General features: G+C 42.4%; 5 protein-coding genes across 5 annotated transcripts in view; all 5 read left to right on the plus strand.

Moving 5' to 3' along the window:
- Positions 1 to 7144, plus strand: part of LOC136427274 (uncharacterized) — a 71286-nt gene extending 64142 nt beyond the window's left edge. The window contains exons 5-14 of the mRNA XM_066416089.1: positions 4983 to 5072; positions 5235 to 5324; positions 5471 to 5560; positions 5707 to 5796; positions 5935 to 6024; positions 6163 to 6252; positions 6399 to 6488; positions 6635 to 6724; positions 6867 to 6952; positions 7099 to 7144. Coding sequence (XP_066272186.1) covers positions 4983 to 5072; positions 5235 to 5324; positions 5471 to 5560; positions 5707 to 5796; positions 5935 to 6024; positions 6163 to 6252; positions 6399 to 6488; positions 6635 to 6724; positions 6867 to 6952; positions 7099 to 7144 — 852 coding nt within the window. The remainder of the gene's footprint in view (positions 1 to 4982; positions 5073 to 5234; positions 5325 to 5470; positions 5561 to 5706; positions 5797 to 5934; positions 6025 to 6162; positions 6253 to 6398; positions 6489 to 6634; positions 6725 to 6866; positions 6953 to 7098) is intronic.
- A 177-nt stretch (positions 7145 to 7321) lies between these two features.
- On the plus strand, positions 7322 to 12617 carry LOC136424623 (protein-tyrosine sulfotransferase 1-like). Its single transcript, XM_066413244.1, has 3 exons — positions 7322 to 7511; positions 9611 to 9809; positions 11045 to 12617. Exons 1-3 carry the CDS (start codon positions 7369 to 7371, stop codon positions 11246 to 11248), a joined length of 546 nt encoding a protein of 181 aa, XP_066269341.1. The 5' UTR covers positions 7322 to 7368; the 3' UTR covers positions 11249 to 12617.
- A 1830-nt stretch (positions 12618 to 14447) lies between these two features.
- Positions 14448 to 16869, plus strand: LOC136424630 (gastrula zinc finger protein XlCGF57.1-like). The gene is made up of 2 exons (XM_066413257.1): positions 14448 to 14545; positions 15009 to 16869. Exons 1-2 carry the CDS (start codon positions 14449 to 14451, stop codon positions 15995 to 15997), a joined length of 1086 nt encoding a protein of 361 aa, XP_066269354.1. The 5' UTR covers position 14448; the 3' UTR covers positions 15998 to 16869.
- Positions 16870 to 17699: 830 nt separating this feature from the next.
- On the plus strand, positions 17700 to 19797 carry LOC136424640 (zinc finger protein 431-like). Its single transcript, XM_066413268.1, has 2 exons — positions 17700 to 17791; positions 18274 to 19797. The coding sequence occupies exon 2, from the start codon at positions 18281 to 18283 to the stop codon at positions 19397 to 19399; it is 1119 nt and encodes a 372-aa protein (XP_066269365.1). The 5' UTR covers positions 17700 to 17791; positions 18274 to 18280; the 3' UTR covers positions 19400 to 19797.
- Positions 19798 to 21401: 1604 nt separating this feature from the next.
- On the plus strand, positions 21402 to 22721 carry LOC136427284 (zinc finger protein 84-like). Its single transcript, XM_066416098.1, has one exon. The coding sequence runs from the start codon at positions 21402 to 21404 to the stop codon at positions 22719 to 22721; it is 1320 nt and encodes a 439-aa protein (XP_066272195.1).
- The last annotated feature ends 1063 nt before the right edge of the window (positions 22722 to 23784 follow it).

Consider the following 23784-nt stretch of genomic DNA (forward strand, 5'->3'; position numbering starts at 1 on the left):
CATCACTTCAGTGTCTTGTACATTCCTGGAACTGGTTGGATGGGTGTTGACTGTTGCCTCCGTAGACGTTCGTTAATCATCGTTAATGGACTGTGCTAATAAATCGGCTTTAAAGAACAAGTCAGCTTTACGCCAATACAAACCTTACTCAGCTGGTGGAGTATTTTAACGCATTATTGGATCAGGTCTGATGTCTATGGACTTAAGGCTACTCAGGGCAGAAAGTCACCACCTAGGGTTGGTAGATAGAAACTGGAGGGAGAAAGTTGAGAAACTTGTAAAACTTGTCAAAAATGGATAAAATTTCAAACTATGATCTTCTAGTCCAGAATTGAATTCATGACCACTGTACCACTTTAACCTTCTTCCTGCTTAAGTAGGCTTTTAGCACAGATAATTCATTTATTACAGGTTTGTCAACAGCGAGAAGGTTAAGTTTTGTTTTTATCTTCTTTTTTAGTACTTTCTGGTACAGCTTTGTTATAACAGCTACAAAATCAGCACCAGGGACAGTGATGTACCCGAATCTGGCTGGAGGCCAGTTCTATATCCAGGAGAATCTCAAATGTCCTGTTGGGTCACAGTGATTGCAGTAGAAGGGGATGACTCCTCTGTCCACCGGGTAGACAGGCTGTCCACCGGGAGACTTAATGTAGCAGTGGTTTATTACACTGTTATATTGCACTGAACGACCTGTCACACCTAGTCTTTGCATATCTAACTGTAAGTGTTGTTTTAAGCTATCTAGTGAAGATGCTCCTTTAGTACTTGGTGGCATTGAGTTCGATTCTATGACAGATCTAGGGAAAAACGATTGTAATAAAAGGCACAGGGATGGACTTGTCTGTACAGCTATATTAAATTTTAGCCCAGAGGGGACAATGTCTTTATCAACTGATGAACCCAGGTGTGACTGTCTCAGGCCACACTCATTTGGTTTGTTGTTTCATAAATTAGAAAAAAATGATGCTGATGCTGTAAAAAAAAAATATTAAAACAGAGTCTGAGGATAAAGGGGACACTTTTCCATGAGGACACACTTTAGCCTGGGGGGACACTTTTGCTTTGTACACATAGTTTCAGGGAGTGAATGTAAATTTACCTCACAGGTCTCTGTTTTCATCTTGTCCTCTGTGCCAAATTGCTACTTCAAAATGTCTGAAAGGCAATGAAATGATTTGGTGTTTTTGCAGACGCATACCAGGAAAAGTGGCAGAAATGTCCCTGAAGACTGCAGACATGACATGGGACATGGGTGAAAGGTCAGGGGTCAGTCCCAGGGTACACTGGGACATATTACTGTGAAGCTCCCTGGTGGAGGCTGAAGTTATTAAGACAAGACCAAGACAATATCGAGGGAGTTTGGATTATTATGACGATCATAATAAGATATTGGGAGAGTCTCGATTATTAAGGAGATACCAACACAATATCGTAGGGGTCTTGTTTATTAAGACAAGAGCAAGATGATATCAGAGAAGTCTTAAATATTGATATGGCACCAAGACAATATTGGTGGAATCTTGATTATTAAGACCAAGACAGTATCGCGGGAGTCTCGACAGATCTTATTGCAAACAGACGGGTCAGTTGAGGCCGTGTCTTGAATCTCTCCTACCCAAGAAACGTCTGCTTTGTACTGTTAACAACACAATATTTATTTGGCAGGTTGAAAGAATGTAGTCCTGGTGCTGTTGATGACACACTAGTCAAATGAATGTGGTACATCTTATGTCTCTGACAGCCTGTAAAAATTTGAAGTCTGACATTTTGTTGTTTTTTTGGGGTGTTTTTGAGGTTTTTTTTCTAACCTTTGTTTATTTATGAGGAGCTCAAATCGGCCTGCTTGCAGCTTGGCATTGAGGACATGAGGGAGGTTATCCCAAAATCCGTCCCTCCTTTCGTAATAGAAACAAGAAATCCTGGTCACTTTGTTCTAAGCTTTTTCAAAGGGAATATTGAAAAGTAAGTACATCCGACCTTTCACCTAATCATGACAAAGATTAAGTGGAGTGTTCTAGGATTAGGCCACTTCCATTTATTTTATCGGTTCTTGGACATTTCAACTAAAGAAATTAGGAGAACAACATGAAAACAGAGGGCTGGGTGGAAAACTTGAAGCTGACTGTATTTCCCTCTCTGATACTGTGATTTTCCAGTTTAATATTCATACATTCAAAATGTTCCTGTCATACTTTAGTTTCCATTGTTTAAAATGAAAGCACTAGTGACCTTAACCTTTTTTCCAAAGAAAAAAACCTGAAGCGATGAGTTTGACAAGATCTTATCTGAAACTGATTCATCTGTAGTGAACAATGTCAAAGAAGACATGTCAACATTTGAGGAGTCTGTTACCTTTCATGGCTGTCTCTTTAGGTTCTTAATAAACACAGGTTTAGACTTGTATAGAACCCTCAAGACCGTCTTTTCAGGTTCTTAAGAAACTTAGGTTCCGTCCGTATCTTCTTAAAAAACACAGGTTTCATCTCTAGACATGTCAAGAACCCTCTAGTTAAGTTCGTAAGAAACAGGTTTTGTCCATAGGTTCTTAAGAAACACAGGTTCTGTCCTCAGACTTGTGAAGACCCCAGACTGCAGCTGGCCCAGCCTGATCCCTGCCGTATGTGCCGACTTTGTGTCAGCAGCTCTTTGTGTGGGTTTGACGTGTTGAGCCGTGCAAAGCCGCCGCGTTTGTGCTTCAGCTTCGCTCAAACACGCACATTACCAGCTCCAAATCATGCTCAAACACGCACATTACCAGCTCCAAATCATGCTCTAACACAAGCTTTACCAGCTCCAACATGTGCATTACCGCTCGACAAGACCGAGCCATCGAGATCCCCTGGCCTTGGCACCCACATGAGCAGCACTCGGCACGGGAGACTTTGAGCCTGAGCTTGTGAAGACAGCTTTCAGCTTTCGCCGCTTGTTCTGCACTTTGAAAGGGATCCAGTTTTATACTGTGGGATTGAAGTACAAAGAAAGACCAGCTTGAAGGTGTATATACAGAGCTTTGTCAGGGGGACTTGTGTATCCAAACAGACCTTTAGTTGAAGAAACCATGGAATTAGAGATTATTCCAGACTGCAGTGCGTACAAACATGTTAGTTTTAACTAACATGTTTGTACGCAGGAATTTGAGAGTAAGGTTGCAAAATTAGGTTTCCCTTTTTTTGGACTTACAGTAGAAGAAATCACAGCAAGTACAAAAAGACAAACATGTTTCTAAATTTTATAGAATTTGAGAATTTGAGAGTGCGGTTGCAAAATTAGCTTTCAGGTTTTATTGTTTGTTCTACACTTAACAAGGATCCAATCTTACATCGTGGGAGCCCATTGCAAAGACAAACTAGAAAGGGTGCATAACCTACCTGCCAGATTCTGTGTGAAATGATTTGTCCAGGGTGCCAGTTCATCATCAGGCTGTTGAGACCACAGGAAGGCAGAGTAATGAATATCTAGTACGCACTTCAGAATTTAGCCCGGTCTCCAAACCTATGATAGCTGCCCAGTCCCCTTCATCCTCTCAAACTTGCAGAACACAAAAGCTCAGAATTTAGTACATGTACAATGTTTTTGGACATTTGTACCCCTGCATGTACAAAACAGGTCGCCGAGCATGCTCCGTTGCCATGTCAACGTGACATCACCCGGGTAACGACCCGCGGGGTTGATTTATGCAGTAATCACCTGCGTCGAGCCGTGTGATTGGAGTTATCGAGAGCAGAAAATTAAATTCTGTCGGGGATCGTTTGTTTCTGCCGACGCGGCCGAACGCTCGCCGGCAGCGCCGATGGAGGGCGTTAACTTCGCTCGGGGGGAAAATCAGTCTCCTGCTCCTTAGAACGTCAAACTAACGAACCTTCTGAACACCTTTAAGGCCTTGCTGGGTCAATTCCTCGGTTCTCAGACATCTTAGAGTAAAGATCTAGCAAGAAATCAAGATGTTTAATTGTTAAAGTTTTCGCACTCATGCTTGCATTTTGTGTTTAGGTTTGATTTGTAAGGTCAACGCAATTCGGGAGTACATGTATATTGTATCAATTATGCGTATTTCAACCATGTTGATATAAACAAATAAATATTTGAAAGGTTTAAAATATAGTAACAGAGGGCTGTGAGGAAAACTTGAATCTGACTATATTCACTCCCTGGAACTGAGTGTACCAAGATACAGACTTTCCCCTCAGACTCTGTTTTCATGTTGATCTACAAGTTCAGCATTAACTAAGTCTGAGAACCAACAGTTCTAATTGCTGCGGCCCTGTAAGGTGGAAGAGTCATGGATGTAGACAGAGTAATGGAGCGTTAAAAGACAGATCATGATTCATTGGGAAAGGTGAAAAAGTGGGAACGATTGAAGTGAAAGACTCCATAAATAGACTGTAGACTGTTAGGCCATGTCAGTTTCGTTTCATGGCTGAGATTTTCTGTTGGAGAATCTTCCAACTCTGATGAAGATGTCAGATCATTGATCTTTGGAGCAACTTCTCCTTGCCATGGTCATAATCTTAAGATGATTGGGATGCAGGCGCATCTTTTTCCATAGATTTCACAGGATTCAGTGCGAAGGGAGACTCTGAGACTGGTTATAGAAAGTTGGTTTCTCCGCTAAGAAATTATCCAACGTCGTCAGTGCTATACTATTGTGTTACAAACTTTAAATGTCAAAGGCCGACCAAGCAAATGGAGTGATATTGCCTCATTATTATCCACTTTGCATTTCATGTAGACACTATTTAATAACTAAATGTCTGTACTGTGGGAGCAGTTGGGGAATTTTAGTAAGTTTCTACAAGCTGGGGGCAGTTTGCTTGTTTATTTTCATTTCACCAGGGGAAAACATATCACTGATTGGCACAACCGTTTTTTCCTTTAAGCCCAAACAGTCTTTAAACTGTTCTATTGTGTGGAATACATATGATATTAAAAGGATGGATACCTAATGTTTGTTTGTTTGTTGTATTTTTGTTTGTTTACAGGTGGGTCCCACGAAGTGCATGCCTGTACAGTACGAGCAGCTCGTATTACACCCTAAGGAGTGGATGGAGCGCATCCTGACCCTAATGTTTGTTTGTTTGTTTGTTTGTTTGTTTGTTTGTTTACAGGTGGGTTCGACGAAGTGCATGCCTGTACAGTACGAGCAGCTCGTATTACACCCTAAGGAGTGGATGGAGCGCATCCTGACCCTAATGTTTGTTTGTTTGTTTGTTTGTTTGTTTGTTTGTTTACAGGTGGGTCCCACGAAGTGCATGCCTGTACAGTACGAGCAGCTCGTATTACACCCTAAGGAGTGGATGGAGCGCATCCTGACCCTAATGTTTGTTTGTTTGTTTGTTTGTTTGTTTGTTTACAGGTGGGTTCCACGAAGTGCATGCCTGTACAGTACGAGCAGCTTGTATTACACCCTAAGGAGTGGATGGAGCGCATCCTGACCCTAATGTTTGTTTGTTTGTTTGTTTGTTTACAGGTGGGTCCCACGAAGTGCATGCCTGTACAGTACGAGCAGCTCGTATTACACCCTAAGGAGTGGATGGAGCGCATCCTGACCCTAATGTTTGTTTGTTTGTTTGTTTGTTTGTTTGTTTACAGGTGGGTTCCACGAAGTGCATGCCTGTACAGTACGAGCAGCTTGTATTACACCCTAAGGAGTGGATGGAGCGCATCCTGACCCTAATGTTTGTTTGTTTGTTTGTTTGTTTACAGGTGGGTTCGACGAAGTGCATGCCTGTACAGTACGAGCAGCTGGTATTACACCCTAAGGAGTGGATGGAGCGCATCCTGACCCTAATGTTTGTTTGTTTGTTTGTTTGTTTACAGGTGGGTTCGACGAAGTGCATGCCTGTGCAGTACGAGCAGCTCGTATTACACCCTAAGGAGTGGATGGAGCGCATCCTGACCCTAATGTTTGTTTGTTTGTTTGTTTGTTTACAGGTGGGTTCGACGAAGTGCATGCCTGTACAGTACGAGCAGCTGGTAATACACCCTAAGGAGTGGATGGAGCGCATCCTGACCCTAATGTTTGTTTGTTTGTTTGTTTGTTTACAGGTGGGTCCCACGAAGTGCATGCCTGTGCAGTACGAGCAGCTGGTAATACACCCTAAGGAGTGGATGGAGCGCATCCTGACCCTAATGTTTGTTTGTTTGTTTGTTTGTTTACAGGTGGGTCCCACGAAGTGCATGCCTGTACAGTACGAGCAGCTGGTAATACACCCTAAGGAGTGGATGGAGCGCATCCTGACCCTAATGTTTGTTTGTTTGTTTGTTTGTTTGTTTACAGGTGGGTCCCACGAAGTGCATGCCTGTACAGTACGAGCAGCTGGTATTACACCCTAAGGAGTGGATGGAGCGCATCCTGACCCTAATGTTTGTTTGTTTGTTTGTTTGTTTGTTTACAGGTGGGTCCCACGAAGTGCATGCCTGTACAGTACGAGCAGCTGGTAATACACCCTAAGGAGTGGATGGAGCGCATCCTGACCCTAATGTTTGTTTGTTTGTTTGTTTGTTTGTTTACAGGTGGGTCCCACGAAGTGCATGCCTGTACAGTACGAGCAGCTGGTAATACACCCTAAGGAGTGGATGGAGCGCATCCTGACCCTAATGTTTGTTTGTTTGTTTGTTTGTTTGTTTACAGGTGGGTCCCACGAAGTGCATGCCTGTACAGTACGAGCAGCTGGTAATACACCCTAAGGAGTGGATGGAGCGCATCCTGACCCTAATGTTTGTTTGTTTGTTTGTTTGTTTGTTTACAGGTGGGTCCCACGAAGTGCATGCCTGTACAGTACGAGCAGCTCGTATTACACCCTAAGGAGTGGATGGAGCGCATCCTGACCCTAATGTTTGTTTGTTTGTTTGTTTGTTTACAGGTGGGTCCCACGAAGTGCATGCCTGTACAGTACGAGCAGCTGGTAATACACCCTAAGGAGTGGATGGAGCGCATCCTGACCCTAATGTTTGTTTGTTTGTTTGTTTGTTTGTTTACAGGTGGGTCCCACGAAGTGCATGCCTGTGCAGTACGAGCAGCTGGTAATACACCCTAAGGAGTGGATGGAGCGCATCCTGACCCTAATGTTTGTTTGTTTGTTTGTTTGTTTACAGGTGGGTCCCACGAAGTGCATGCCTGTACAGTACGAGCAGCTGGTAATACACCCTAAGGAGTGGATGGAGCGCATCCTGACCCTAATGTTTGTTTGTTTGTTTGTTTGTTTGTTTGTTTGTTTACAGGTGGGTCCCACGAAGTGCATGCCTGTACAGTACGAGCAGCTGGTATTACACCCTAAGGAGTGGATGGAGCGCATCCTGACCCTAATGTTTGTTTGTTTGTTTGTTTGTTTGTTTGTTTGTTTACAGGTGGGTCCCACGAAGTGCATGCCTGTACAGTACGAGCAGCTGGTATTACACCCTAAGGAGTGGATGGAGCGCATCCTGACGTTCCTGGAGATCCCGTGGGACGAGGCTGTGCTCCATCATCAGGACTTCATCGGCAAGCCGGGAGGCGCGTCCTTATCAAAGTGAGATTTCTCTGTCATATATTAGAGACTTGATGCTACAGACAGATTTGAATTTATCTTTAGATGCAACAACTCCTACAATGCAAAAATAGGTACATGTAAATACATCTATATAAAAGACTGCTTTATTTCCAGAAAAATACTGAAACTCATGATTAGTCCCACTCTTTTGTAACACTGTATCAAAAGCTTATGCTAGCCCTTACTGTTTTTCTTAGTTATTAGGATGTTAATTATATCCTATACCTCTATTTTGTACTATGTTTAATAGTTGTTGCCATACATTGTACCGTGCACAATTGTCGTGCAAAGTTATTCTATATCATTAGCGCAATTTATGACGAAAGAACCCCAATGTTTAAAGAAGTCATCATGACGTACCCCACCTTTCACAGTTTATTTGCAAACAGAAAACCACTCTCCTCTCAAAATCACAGAACCCACAAATTACAGATAAAGTGTGGCTTTTCATGTTCCTCTGCTACAAAAAAAAGCCAAATCCAACAAGTCTAGTTATAGCCAACTAGTGTTGGCATTAGTCTCGTTACAATAGTGTCAAGTGTCAACCACTGTCCGTGTCACATATATCTTTCACCAGTCCGCTTACCCTTAGGGCAAGAACTTGCACATAAACAATCATTGTATTTATATTTGCAATGAGAATACAAATTTGATAAAAATGAAAAAGTATAGATTGCGAAAGTTCACAAGTTCATACCTACTACATATCAAGGTCAACATTACTTCTGCCTTCTGTCCATGAAGGTCATCACAATGTCCTTGCCCTTCCTGTCAACTTTGATCTTTGAAGGTCGCAGGTTTCTTAATGAGGCCATGAAGGTCATACTATATGTATCCACTATCTAGTCAAGGTCAAAACTACCTATTCCTACCATCTGTGAAGGTCATCACCAGTGCCCTTGCCCTTCCCTTGTAGTTCTGAAGGTCACAGGGTTATCAATAACCCGGGTCGGCACACTTCACCCCCCATGACCTGCCGTTTGTCATCTTTCCCTGTGATTAGGTCGTTGATCTTGGCCTTCTGCGGCTCTTCTGGGAAATGAGGGTAAACGTCTTCATCTGGCTCCTTCCAATCAGGCGGGATCAATTCGATTTGTTGGTTGCCAGACCTTGACCTTACATATCCTGCTGAAGTAGCCCTTTGGCAACAAATTTGTATTTGGTTACTGGGGTAGGTGAAAGGCAGAGGGTTAAATAGAAAGTGCTCAGTTAGAAAATGAACCAAAATATGTCTAAGAGAAGAGTCTATTTCATGGATCACACAATTTTAGGGGGTGAATTTAGTCTGATGATAAAAGAAACTCCAAAAATCCTCGTCTGATGAAATTTTCCTCCCAGGTCTGTTTTCATCTTGTACCTTGTCCTTTGGCTAAAACATTTAGATTCTATAGAGGTGTCTGAGGACAAAGAAAATAAGGCTGTAAGTCCTAGTCTTCTATTGTGTTGTTGATGTCCTCGTTTGGTGTAATGGTAGGCTAGGGTGCACAAACCTCAAAGGTCCCGGGGTAGAATCCCCTGACATGTCCCAGCAGCCCTTGGGAAAAACACTTAAATAAACAAACAAACTTTACACAAATTTCCTCACTTCACTCAGGTGAAAATGAGTACATACTATCAGCTTCATGGATTAGGGACTATCCTCGGGCATAAAATTGAGATCCTGTGTTTGAAGAGAGCCACACCTGGAACATGTAAAAGAACCCACCACACTTATCGAAAAGAGTAGAGGTCTTTCCCGGTGTGTGTGGATAACATGAATCTGTCCGGATATGCAGCTTGTACTGTTCAGTGCAAACCTGGCGTGTTACGCCATAAGGCAGTTTTTTGGATATGCAATGCAAACAGTCAAACAAAGAAGCATTAGAATAAACTTCCTGGCACGTTTGACCAATTGCTGACGTCACTTATCCGTAAAGGCATGTGTCAATAAGTTCGGAAGTGATTGGTCATTATTGATGCTGAAGAAGGCAACAGTGGTCGTTGAAAATTTGATCTGTTTCTACCATGTAGTGTTGGAAGAAGGTTTAGCATTGTACCAAGCATTAGAACAAAGTTTCACAACGTTTGTGTGTTTCCAGAATTGAGAGGTCGACGGACCAGGTAGTGAAGCCGGTGAACTTGGACGCGCTGACGTCGTGGGTCGGACACATCCCGGACGACGTCGTACGCGACATGCCATACATCGCACCCATGCTGCAACGCCTGGGCTACGACCCACGACAGAACCCACCCGACTACGGCAAACCCGACGCAGTTGTACTGGAAAACACGAAAAAGGTGGGTCCATGTTAAGGGCTGTTTTAGGAAAAATAAACATGAAGCAAGACATCTGTTAACTGTTTAATCTGTGCCCATCTGTCACCTTCCTCAGGCAATTTTCAGAAAATTTGTTTGTTTGTTTATTTTTGGTTTGATTTGAAGTCCTATTAGATCCAAAAACATGCATGTATATTCTTGCACTTGCCAAATACCAAAGGTGGGTTGAAAAACAAGCATGAGGCAAGACACTTGTTTGATCACCAGATAACAGCCAAGTGTTTTTACCTGGACAACGTTTTGGTGGCAGCCTGTCTCCTTCCTCAGGGCAATACTGACTGGTTCTACTTCCCACTGTAGCTACTGCAGTTACATTCGGGGCTGCATTCTTACCACTGCAGCAGCAACAAGAGATACAAAAATGGAATTTCTGCTGCAGTACCAAGGTCACATACCAGGGGGCCCAAAATCGACCTTGAATTTCGGCTTCACAACACCTGCCCACATACCAAATATCATCGTAATCCATCAAGAGGCTCTTGAGTTATGCTGACTGGAATGGTCCGGAAACACAAACAAACGGACAGACAAACAAACAGACAGACACACAGACACACCCAAAACTATATCTCCATTTTTCATGGAGATAACAATAAGCTGCAGTGCAAAGTACAACCAGTCAATATTGCCCTGAGGAAGGTGACAAATGAAAGGTGGTATAGAGTCTAAATTCTTTGGCCCTGGTATGACAGCACCTCCTACTGGATGCATCTGGTACTGCATCCCCATTGATGATGCGAACCCTGGCTGAAATGTGTTTCCCTGCTACACCTTTCTCAACATGTTCCTTGCAAGAAACAAGTAACCAGTGAAAGCACAAGAAGAATAATAGAACACTGGCACTGTACTCACTGTTACAAAAGCACCCCCTAGTGGTTGTAGTTAGGTCTGCAGCCTCATATGCAGCTCAATACTGCCAAACTACATTGTACCCGTAAATTTCCTTGTTGTGCCTTGTTGCTTCACAGTGTTAAGTGCAATAGGACAGAGTAATCATCAGTGGTGCAGCAGTGCCTCCTACTGGTTGTAGTTTGCACTGCAGCCTCATCGATGCTGAGATTTTGATCCTTTTGTTGTTTCCCTCTTCACAGTTAAAAGCAAATGTTCATTGGATACTACTCAGTGGTACAGGAGTGCCTCCTACTGAATACACTTGGCACTGCACTTTCATTGATGCTGTTTCCCTCTCTTCACAGTTGAAAGGACAAGAGTACCAATACAACCCCGACTTTGTGCCGGCCCAGGTCGCCGTTCCCGGCCACCCTGGGGATGTCAACCCTCCCCTGGGGGACGTGGGAGAGGGGAAGGGGCAGATGGAAGCCCCAGGGGTGGGGGAGAATGCCCAGGAGCAGCCCCAAGGTGAGAAGAGGATGGACAATGTACCCGTCCCCCCTGCGTAGTACTGAAGTCATGGACTGTAGTTTTCAAGTGTCAGTTTCCTGGAATTGGAACTACCATATTTGGTGACTGCAAGTGTCCTGTTCCCACAGCTGTCTATTTTGTCCAAGTCTGGCCAGGTTAAAGTTCAGAGTTCAGAGTCTACAGTTATAAGGGTTCACACAGTCACGACCAAGGCTTCCTGGAATGTGAGTGACCATATTTGGTGACTCAGAACCTGCATTTTCCAGGAGTCTAACTACATACCATATTTGGTGACTCTCATAGCCTGTCAACATTTCCTGGGATTGGAACTACGATATTTGGTGATGGCAAAAGTTTTATTCATAACCCACTGCACCTGTATACACAGTCCTGGCAGTTTCTGTAACCAAGGATGTCAACTTTAAAAGGTTTTTCACAAAAGCCAAATCCTTAAAACAAGTCCCAGTTCTTCCCTGGATGTCTGGTCTGCCATTCTGATCTGCGGAGTTCTGTAGATCTGCTAATAGTCTCACAGGTTTAATACCTCACTGTGGAATTGGTTTCTTCGTACACAATCAAGATATTTATACCCGCCAGTGTTGGGGTAGTCCTTCTGATACGTTCCTGATGGGCAATAATGACTGGTTCTATTTCCCGCTGTAGCACTGAGGAAGGCTGCAGGAAGACTACCCAACCATTGGCAGGTGTAGATATATATATTCATATCTTGTTTTGGTTCTGTCAGAAGAAACTCAATCCCAGAATCGTGTAGACTGAGTTGAACATTCCCCTTCCTTTGGCACCATATTTGCTGGTTATTGTGTTAGACCTTAACCAAAATTAAATCACAAAGTTGTCCAGTTCTGATTTTCTCTAGTTCTGTACTTACTAGATAATATTATCATGTACACAAAAAAGCTCCAAAGTTGTTACTGTTACAGCTACAGTTAATTACTATAAACTTACACATATGTTCCGTTGCTTCGTTCATATTCACAGCGTTCCAACATTTTACTTAATTATGATCGTTCATAAATGTGCATTACAAAGGGCCCAAGGGGTGTGCTTAGTTTTTATACAGATATGATATTTTAGAATCGCAATACAGAGTCTTTACTGTACTTAAGGGCAAAACATACCAGTTTTCAAATAAGGTGACGAAATTAATTGAGTTTTATGGGCAATAATGTCCGTCAACTTGTACCCTGTGCAACGTTAGAAAGTTGGAACTGTTTACGGTTGTTCTTTTCCATCTACCAATCTCAACACTTTTGGCAGGAGAAGAAATTTTGTAGTTGTGCTATAGATATTTGCTCATACTTGTCACCGTTTTTATGTGTAAAGCGAAGTTTTGTCAATGTAATTTTGTTGTTTCTATGAAAGAAACTTATTTTTTTGTATAAAGGATGAGAGTATGTGCTTCTTACTATTTTACCGAGTCTGTTCATTAGTACTTAAGGCAATGTGTACATGTTAAGTGTTTTAATGTTTTCGAACAAATCTATATTTACTGTATTTCTTTGTCTCAGTAGAAATAACATGTCTATTTCCTGTCCCCCATGCCATAGTTGCACTAACCGATGGGACATTTGAAACAAATTTTAGCTTGGAATCTTTTCCGGTGTAAAACTTGATTGCAGAATCAAATGTGGCCAATAAGCAGCATACTTTTGTTTTTCTCAAAGAGTTTCAAACGATGGTGTTTGAAAGTCGTTGCTTTTATGGAGGGTATTTCCCTGTGATTAAAGTCGGTGCTGGTGGTGTAGGTGACTGTTCTATGGGGGGAGGGGGGCTTCAGAAATGTTTCTATAACAGCCTTGACCTTGCTCAAGCAGATGTTGGGGTGAAGATTGTAAAATAGGGAGTACCCGGGAAATGTGACGGTTTTCGCCCAAACATCTGCTTGGAGTTTGTCCCTGTCTTAGACTAGCCCATGGTGTGAACAGGAGTTGTACATGTTCATACAGGAGGTTAAAGTTCACCAATCATATCAGCTGTACAGGAACCAGACTGGAGGGTTGCCATGTTGACAATAAATCTGGATTTTAGCAATTTTGCTGTCTTTTTTGTGAACTGCATGATTCTGTGTGAGTGCTTCTATCTTAGGCCGCACCAATTTCATTAGATGGTTCTTGGAATCGCTGCTTCGAAATTTTTTTTCGCCCTGTCGCTTCATATTTTTCCTGAAAAAATCCGAAAAACCAACAAATTAAATTGGTGTGGCCTTAAACCTTACCTTACCTTATAGGATTGATAAAAAAGGGATTGCTCAACTTGAAAATTCGCATGAAAAAAACTGAGGTAGAGATAATCATGTTCTGAATCTGCGGGGCTTGAAAAAGTCTTATCAAAGGCCGCATCAGCTCGATTGGTTGGTTCCTGGAATGTAATTTTCCTGGAATGAAATTCAACATGAGAACAGAGTCTGTACCGTGGCACACACAGTTTCAGGGAGTGGGTACTTGGACACTTTATTCACTCTATTTTCTACTATACAAATAACAAACAAGTACTAGTAAGTAGGTAATCTTCATGGAGTACAAATAGAACAGGCATACATCTGACAACTACATACAGTCAGGCTCAAGTTTTACTCCCAGCCCTCGGTTTTCAACTTGACCTCTTGCTAAATATTGCCTTACAAATATCCAAGAAAGAAATAAATGAATTCACTCGAAAGTCCATCTGTGTTGGTAGAAGTCATTCTGAATCAAAGTTATTGTCATTTATCAGCTGCGTCAACTGTAAGGCCGCACCAATTCATTTCTTTCTGAAACAAAGTTGAACTGTAGTTGCCAACACAAAGACTTACCCAAATTGGGGGGGGGGGGCAAGAGTGAAGTTGTGAACCATATTCCGTGCCAAGGTCAGAACATCAGGGGTCAGTGCAAAGAACCATACATTTGGAGAGACGGAACGATCTCTTTAGACCTGGGATAACGAACACAAACGCCCAAGTTCTTACAACTTCCAAAGTGTCACAACACATACACATTGAGTCACCTGGACACTCCGTCTCACTGCACAAAGTTAAAATCTTGGACACTGAACCAGACTTTTTTGCAAGAGGAATTAAAGAGTCCATCTACATCCATTGCTCAACAGTGTTTGAATGAAATATAAACGACGAAAAAACGAATAGATTAAGATAGATAAATAACAAAGAAAGCATAGAGGTCACCAATCTATAATGTAGACAGAACTTCCCGCACAATAACTGGGTAACAAGGCACAAAGTATGACCTTTCACCCCACACCAAATTCACCTATCACCCGTTGCTTCATAGAAGTCGCAGGATATTTGTGTGAGGGCAAAAATCAACATTACGTAGCAGGTAAGTGGCGTTATGCTAAACATCTACCTTATCGTGAAGCAGAGGAGCTAGAGGTCATTTCTATGGTGTTTGGGCACATTAGGACAGGATGTAAGGCTTTTCGGGGTGAGAAAATTGTCGGAGGGGAGGGGGGCGACACCACATGCAAACGGTCATTTATAATTAGGAAAAACTGTCAGAAGGGTGTTTTAGTATCACCAAAAATGAAACAGAAACCATGTGAAAAGGGGCTGTGCATACTTGGTCAGCTTTGTAGAAATATTTCGAAAAGCTGATCCATAAAAATTAAGCGGGGGGGGGGGGATGAGTACAAGTTTGTCAGGTTTAAACATCATTACGATGGGAGTGAAGCCTGGACAGCTGAAGCAGCATCCGATTTTTTATATTAGCAGATTACACTCTTCATTAATCATATTTTCGATTGGCGTGTTTGATTTTTTTACATTTTTGTCCTTCTGGTCAGACATGGCAGAGGCAGATAATGGGTCTCCTACTGCTGTTCACCAGAACTTCTCTGATGGGTCTCCCACCGGAGTATTAGGGGGCAGAGATGAAAGCAATGTAGAAGACCAGCCGACTGGAACCAAAGTAAGTTTTGAGAATCAGTCAGAGGCACATACTGTCAAGAAACCCTACACGTGCGGGGAGTGTGGGTACAGGACAGCTGACAAGCGTAACCTATCCAGGCATATGAGAGTCCATACTGGTGTGAAACCCTACAAGTGTGACCAGTGTGATTATTCCTCAGCAAGGAAATCTAATTTGGACAGCCATCTGGCCAAACATACCGGTGACAAACCCTTCATGTGTGGCGAGTGCGGGTACAGGACTATCAGCAATTCCAAGTTGTCAAGGCATATGAGAACCCATACTGGGGAAAAACCTTACAAGTGTGACCTGTGCGACTATTCTGCTGCACAGAAATCTACCTTGGACAGCCATCTAGCCATACACACCGGTGAGAAACCCTACATGTGCGGAAAGTGTGGCTACGGAGCAACTAAAATATCTGACTTATCCAAACATATGAGAACTCATACAGGTGAAAAACCCTACAAGTGTGACCAGTGTGACTATTCTGCTGCGCAGAAATCCAACTTGGACAGCCATCTAGCTAAACACTCAGGTGAGAAACCCTACATGTGTGGAGAGTGTGACTACAGGTGCATCAGAAAGGCTCAGCTTTCCAGACATATGAGAACCCATACAGGTGAAAAACGGTACATGTGTTGGGAGTGTGGGTACCGCACAATTGACAAGTATCACCTGTCCAGACATATGAGAACTCACACAGGTGAAAAACCCTTCAAGTGTGACCAGTGCGATTATTCTGCTGCAGATAAATCCTCCTTGGACCAACATCTAGCAAAACACACTGGGGGAAACCCTACATATGTGGGGAGTGCGGGTACAGGACAGCTAAAAAGTCCCACCTGTCGAGACATACCTTGAACAGACATTTAGCAAAACACCGGTGAGAAACCCTTTATGTGTAGGGAGTGCGTGTACAGGACATCTGATAAGCGTAACCTAGAGTGTCCTGCATCTAACTAAACACACTTGAGTAACTCTAAATGGGTACGGAGTGCAGGTACACAGAAGTTATCCAGCCCTTCAAACATGTATGATAAGAAATGGATGTAAAGAACACTGCATGTGTTCAACGCCAATATTTGAGAATAGGCCGAGTTCCGAGTGCGCATCTGCAGCCACGGTGCTTTCTGGTCTAGGGTCAAAGTTTAAGTTCCCTTATTTGTAAGCTATCATTTGTAAAGACGTGATTGCAACATTTCCGCTTGGAGGGGCCTTATCATAAGGTATTACTCACAATCTCATGCTGTACTGGAACTGTGAGAAGGCTTGTTCATACTGAAGAAAATCTCTACAAATGTTTGAACACTGTACAGTATCTGTACATCTACGCAGTCTGTATCAAGTACTTTATGTCCGTGGCATTGTTTAAAAAAAAAACTACAACAGAAAGGAGCATACTTAAGTGTAAAGAATGTTGAGGTTTTAAAACTCAAAAAGAAACTTATTTCTGTCAAATCTAATATAGGCTATCCTGACAGCTCAAATCCTAACCTATCTTGTGCTTGAGCATGACAAGTGTGTATGATGTTAAAGTCTGTATTTATTTTCTCACTAATGCACTAAACCTATACACTATATATTGGAACACTAAATATGATTATGCTATATCTAGAGCGTTTAACATTATGTGGAATTGTGAAGTTTGTTATAGGAAACGATATTTAAGAACAAAGTTGATTAGAAACTATGCTAATTTCTGACAAGCGAAATAAAAACGTTTAATAGATGAACAGGTTTCATTCCATTTTCCCTTGTTTGGTTGATGTAAGTTATTGTGATGCCGCACAGGGTACAGGCACCATCGTTATTATTATCATTTTCATCAAAGTATAAAACTCTTTTCCTGACGTAATTATTTCCGCACCCTACGAAATTCCTTCCGAAAATAAAAGCGTTTAATAGATATTATTATCATTTTCAGCAAAGCACCCCCATAAAACTCATTTCCTGAAGTAATTCCTTCCGTAACCGGTAATGTTTGCCATACCCAAAAGAAATTCCTGCGCATATTTTAGCCGTATCCACTTTCAGTTCTTGCAGCACTCGGTCATTCCTACCGTATCCACTAGACGATGTACTTTTGTGCCGTACCCAATGGTGCTGCACAGTCGTGTCTGAATACCTAGCCTTTACCAAGGCAAACACCGAGTGGCGTTGTACAAATCACACCCAGTTTTGAAAACGTTTATATATTTGTTCAACCTTTAGTGAGAAGCGGTCTAAAGAGAACTGGACATCAGTTTTGAGGTGAAGATTCATCAGTGTAAAGAAACACCTCGATGATCGGAGACAGTGAATTTGGTGGTTTAGAAATTACCATACATATATTTGCCATACTAGTACTGTTCTTCATACACTACTTACTCCCCACCCCCACCGTACTCTTGTATCCATTCTGAACCTATAAACAACACGCCTATGAACCTATAAACAATCTAAAATTTTTGTCGAAGACAACAAAGAAAAAGAATACAGAAAGGGCAGTAGTCGTGTAAACGCATTCTACAATGTAGGCAGAACTTCCCACACAATAACTGGGTAACGAGGGACAAATCATGACCTTTCACCCCACGCTAAGTTCACCTTTCACCCTTGCTTCTCATACTAGACGCTTGCAGTATTTGTGAGGGTAAAAATCAACCCTGGAAGCAGGTAAGAACGCGAATTATGATAAAAGACTCCTCTTTCGTGAAGCAGAGGTGCTATAGGTTGTTTCTATGGTGTATGGGCCACACTAGCACGAAATGTAAGACTTTTCTGGGTGAGGAAATCGAGAGGGGGAGGGGGGCGAAACCAAATGTCACACATCACGAGACAAAGGTGTTATTTAGAAAAGGTCTAAAAATCTTGCTATAGAACAACCAAATGGGACATCAGTACAATAACAAACATGTGTAATGATAGCAAATGCGTTCATGAGTGGTTAACTTAGAAAAATGGTTTATACAAGTTATAGCAGATTCATATTACGGAACGGAAGGCAGTATTAAAGGAAGTAAGTACGAGTGGGCCAGGTTTTAACGCCATTGCCATAGGAATGATGGCTGGACTGGACATTTTTGTGCCAGCAGAAAAAAAAGCATTTTGAATTATGATATTTTTGATTGATGTCTTTCAAATTTTTTGTCCGTTAGGTTAGACATGGCAGATGCATGTTATGGGTCTCCTACTGCTGTTCCCCAGAGCTCCAATGAAGGGTCGCCCACTGTGGTTTTAGGGAATGGACGTACAAGCAATGTTATAGATCGGCCAACAGGAGCCAAAGCCAGTTGGGACAATCAGTCAAAAGCACATACTGATGAGAAACCCTACATGTGCGAAGAGTGCGGGTACAGGGCAGCTCAGAAGAGTCACATATCCAGACATATGAGAACCCATACTGGTGAAAAACCCTACAAGTGTGACCAGTGCGATTATTCTGCTGCTGAGAAATCCACCTTGAAGAGACATCTAGCAAAACACACCGGAGAGAAACCCTACATGTGCGGAGAGTGCGGGTACAGGACAGATCACAGGCATAGCCTATCCAGACATATGAGAACTCATACCGGAGAAAAACCCTACAAGTGTGACCAATGTGATTACTCTGCTGTACAGAAAACCACCTTGCACAGACATCTAGCAAAGCACTCAGGTGAGAAACCCTACATGTGTGGGGAGTGCGGGTACAGGACTATTGGAAAGTCTGAGCTTTCCATACACATGAGAACCCATACAGGTGAAAAACCTTACAAGTGTGACCAGTGTGACTATTCTGCTGCACAGAAATGTTATTTGAACAGCCATTTAGCGAAACACATCGGCAAGAAACCCTACATGTGTGGAGAGTGTGGGTACAGGACAGATCACAGGCATAGCCTATCCAGACACATGAGAACCCATACAGGAGAAAAACCTTACAAGTGTGACCAGTGTGACTATTCTGCTGCACAGAAATGTTATTTGAACAGCCATTTAGCGAAACACATCGGCAAGAAACACTACATGTGTGACGAGTGCGGGTACAAAACAACTAACAATTCTGACTTATCCGAACATATGAGAATCCACACTGGAGAAAAACCCTTCAAGTGTGACCAGTGTAATTATGCCGCTGCATATAAATCCACATTGGAGAGACATTTAGCCAAACACTCTGGAGAGAAACCCTACATGTGTGGTGAATGTGGGTACAGGACAGCTCACAAGTCTCACCTATCCAGACATATGAAAACCCATACTGGTGAAAAACCATTTATACTGCATAGAAAGTCCATTTAGCCCGACAAATAGCAAGTTCAGGTGAGAAACCATACATGTGAGGCGAGTGTGGGTACAGGGCAACTGAAAAGTCTCATTTTTCCAAACATACATATCTTCATACATAAGAGAATTTCTACAAATATCATAACACTGCAGTATATGTACATCTGTTTATCCTCTATCGCGTATTACCATATGTGGTATTCGTGGAAAGAACTGTAACAGAGAGGAGCATGGTTTGTTGTTAGTGTAAGTGTAGATTAAGTATAAAGACGTGTTATAACTCGGTAACAATCACTGTCAAATCTAATACAAGCTATCCTGACGACTGACTTTGTATTGGCATCGTACAAAAAGTAATTGCTTTTATGATATTTTGGTATTTTCTTGTGATTAAAGTTGGTCCTGTTTGTGTAGGTGAAGTTTTTTTTTTGCTTCAAAAATGTTCCTATAACAGCCTTGACCTCGTTCAAGCAGATGTTGGGGTGAAAATTAAAAATGTTCTGGTGCTGGGACAGCTGTATGTCAGGATCAAAGATGGACCACCGGGAAATGTGATGATTTTCATGCCCAACATCTGCTTGGAGTTTGTCTCTGTCATAGACTAGCCCATGGTGTGAACAGGAGTTTTACATGTTCGCACAGGAGGTCAAAGTTCACCAATAATATCAGCTGTACAGGAACCAGGCCACATCAATTTGATTTCATGGTTATAGAATTTTAAAAAAAGAAGAGATTGCTTTACTGAAAAAAAATCCATATGAATACAAGTGTATACATTCATATGAAGCTGCCTTATACATGGGGCCGCCGGCTTAATGTCACCATCCAAAAAAATTAATGCAACCCCTTACAACACGTCCGAGCTGGAGTTGATCCCTCGGTTGGACCTCGATCCCTAGGATCCACGGAATTTGATGGCGAAGCAGCGGGGTTGTGTTACCGCTTTCGCCACGGGGACAATCTTTAATGTCTGTTTAAGATGTTAAAGAAGTTCATGTTTGGTTTACTAAAATATCCATGTAAGATGCCGTTGTATTAATAAAGAGACATGTCTTGAAGGAAAAATGAGCGACGTAAGAATAGACAACAAAGAAAACATAAAGATCACCTAGGTACAAGGTATGCAGAACGTATCGCACACTAACTGGGTAACGAGGCACAGGTTGTGACCTTTCACCCCACACTAAGTTCACCTTTCACCCGCTGCTTCGCTAAGAAGACGCTTGCAGTATTTGTGAGGGTAAAATCAACACTGAAAGCAGGTAAGAACCTGAATTATGCTAAATATCTACCATGTCGTAAAGCAGAGGAGCTATAGGTCGTTTCTACGACGTATGGGGCCACATTTGGGCGGAATTTAAGGCTTTTCGGGGTAAAAAAAATGAGAGGGGGAGGGGGGCAAAACCACACGTCTTTTGGAAATAAAAAAGTCGTTTTTGTAAGAAAAACTTACGAGGGGCTGTATATAGTATCACCAAACATGAAACGTAAAGGCAGATTTCCAGGTCACGCATGCGTGGTGAACTTTGGAGGCTCTCTGTAGGTCTGGCTGGCAGTATGACCATGAAGGTAAGATAATTTTCATATTTGTCTTTCATGTTTAAGAAATTACCATGCGCACTACTTGCACCAACTAGGCACAGCCTCATTACCCCTAAGGGTACCTACTGGCTGAGCTTCAATGTGAATATTCAAGGTGAATATGTTTAGCTAATAAACTGGGGGGTTACGAAGTTCTGTACGGTGTATACCCCCCCCCCCCTCCGCACACACACACACACACACACCGCCCCAGCAATATCATCATTTGCCTTCCCTCAAGCACACCCTTAAATAGACCCATATTTTCCTTAAGGAAATCGATCCATTAGGGCCCCAACCCCCATGCATAGCCTTTGGGCCAAGAAAGGATAGAATACTGAGGTAGACCACCCCAGTAGCCTAGCCCACCTTTTTGAGGCATATTATCGATTGGTGTGTTTCACATTTTTATTTATTTTTGTCTGTCAGGTTAGACATGGCCGAAGCAGGTACTGGGTCTCCTACTGCCGTTCCCCAGAACTTCTGTGACGGGTCTCATGCTGCAGTATTATTCAACAGGGATACAAGCAACGTCAAAGAACAGCCAGCAGGAGCCAAAACAAGTTTTCAAAATCAGCCTGGACCAGATACTGAGAAACCCTACATATGTGGGGAGTGTGGGCACAAGACAGCTGACAAGGGTAATCTTAAGAGACATATGAGAACCCATACTGGTGAAAAACCCTACACGTGTGACCAGTGTGATTATTCCGCTGCACAGAAATCCTCCTTGGACAACCATCTAGCCAAACACACCGGTGAGAAACCCTATATGTGTGGGGAGTGCGGGTTCAGGACAGCTCACAAGTGTAGCCTTTCCACTCATATGAGAACCCATACAGGTGAAAAAAACTACATGTGTGACCAGTGTGACTATTCTACAACACAGAAAAGTCATTTGGGCCGACATCTAGCAAAACACACGGGTGAGAAACCCTACATGTGTGGCGAGTGCGGGTACAGGACAGCTCTGAAGTCTGCCTTATCCCAACATATGAGAACCCATACAGGTGAAAAACCCTACAAGTGTGACCAGTGTGACTACTCTGCTAGACAGAAATCCACATTGGACAGACATCTAGCCAAACACACTGGTGATAAACCCTATATGTGTGGTGAGTGCGGGTTCAAGACCGCTCACAAGTGGAACCTATCTACTCATATGAGAACCCATACAGGTGAAAAACCCTACAAATGTGACCAGTGCGATTATTCTACTGCACAGAAAGTTCATTTGGACACACATCTAACGAAACACACCGGTGAGAAACCCTTCATGTGTGGGGAATGCGGGTACAGGACAACTCAAAAGTCTGCCTTATCCCAACATATGCGAACCCATACGGATGAAAAACCCTTCAAGTGTGACCAGTGTGACTACTCTGCTAGACAGAAATCCACCTTAGACAGCCATCGAGCCCAACACACCGGAGAGAAACCCTACATGTGTGGGGAGTGCGGGTACAGGTGCCTCCGCAAGTCTCAGTTGTCCAGACATATGAGAACTCATACAGGTGAGAGGCCCTACATGTGTGGCGAGTGCGGGTACAGAGCAACTCAACAGTGCCACTTGTCCGAACATATGAGAACTCACACAGGTGAAAAACCCTACAAGTGTGACCAGTGCGACTATTCTGCTGCAACGAAAAAAACTTTGAATCAACACCTAGTAAAACACACTGGGAAAAACCCTACATATGTGGGGAGTGCGGGTACAGAACAGCTAAAAAGTCCCACCTGTCGAGACATACCTTGAACAGACATTTAGCAAAACACTGATGAGAAACCCTTTATGTGTGGAGAGTGCGGGTACAGGACAGCTGACAAGCGTAACCTAGAGTGGTAAGAAAAGCCTTCATGTCCGGCATCTAGGATAAACACACTTGTGTAATTGTGCACGGAGTGCAGGTACACAGAAGTTATCAAGCCATACAAACATGTATAATGAAAAAAAAATGGATGTAAGAACACTGCATGTGTTCAGTGTCAATGTTTTAGTTTCGAGTGTGCATCTGCAGTCATGCTGATCTGTTGTCAAATTTGTAGTTCCCTTATTTGTAAGCAACATTTCCGCTTGGGGGGGGGGGGCTTAACATAAGGTATAACACATGATCTCATGCTGTACTGGAACTGTGAAAATGCTTATTCATACAGAATAAAATCTCTACAAATGTGAGAACACTGCACAGTATCTGTACATCTACGCAGTCTGTATCAAGTACTTTATGTATGTGGTATTCTTTGAAAAAAAAAACTATAACAGAAAGGAGCATACTTTTTTTAGAAATACTGTAAGTGTAAAGAATGTTGAGGTTTTAAAACTCAATTAGAAACTTATTTCTGTCAAATCTAATCTCGCATCCTAACCTATCTTGTGCTTCAGTGTAACAAGTGTGCATGAAGTTAAAGGCTGTGATGTTTATTTTCTCACTTATGCTCTAACCTATACGCTACATATTGGAACACTAATAACTATGTTATGATCTAGAGTGTTAAACATTATGTTGAATCGCGAAGTATGTTATAAGAAGCGAGTTTCATGGCCGATATGTAAGAACTAAGTGGATTCAAAGTATGCGTATTTCTGACAAGTGAAATAAAAACGTTTAATAGCTGAACAGGTTTCATTCCATTTTCCCTTGTTTGGTTGATGTAAGTTATTGTGCTCTGTACAGGGTACAGGCACCATCGTTATTGTCATCATTTTCATCAAAGCATAAAACTCTTTTCTTTCCGCACCCCACGAAATTCCTTTGGAAATAAAAGTGTTTGATAGTTATTATTATCATTTTCATCAAAGCATCCCCATGAAACTCATT

Source organism: Branchiostoma lanceolatum, chromosome 1 (assembly GCF_035083965.1).
Source record: "Branchiostoma lanceolatum isolate klBraLanc5 chromosome 1, klBraLanc5.hap2, whole genome shotgun sequence".
Lineage (NCBI taxonomy): Eukaryota > Metazoa > Chordata > Leptocardii > Amphioxiformes > Branchiostomatidae > Branchiostoma > Branchiostoma lanceolatum.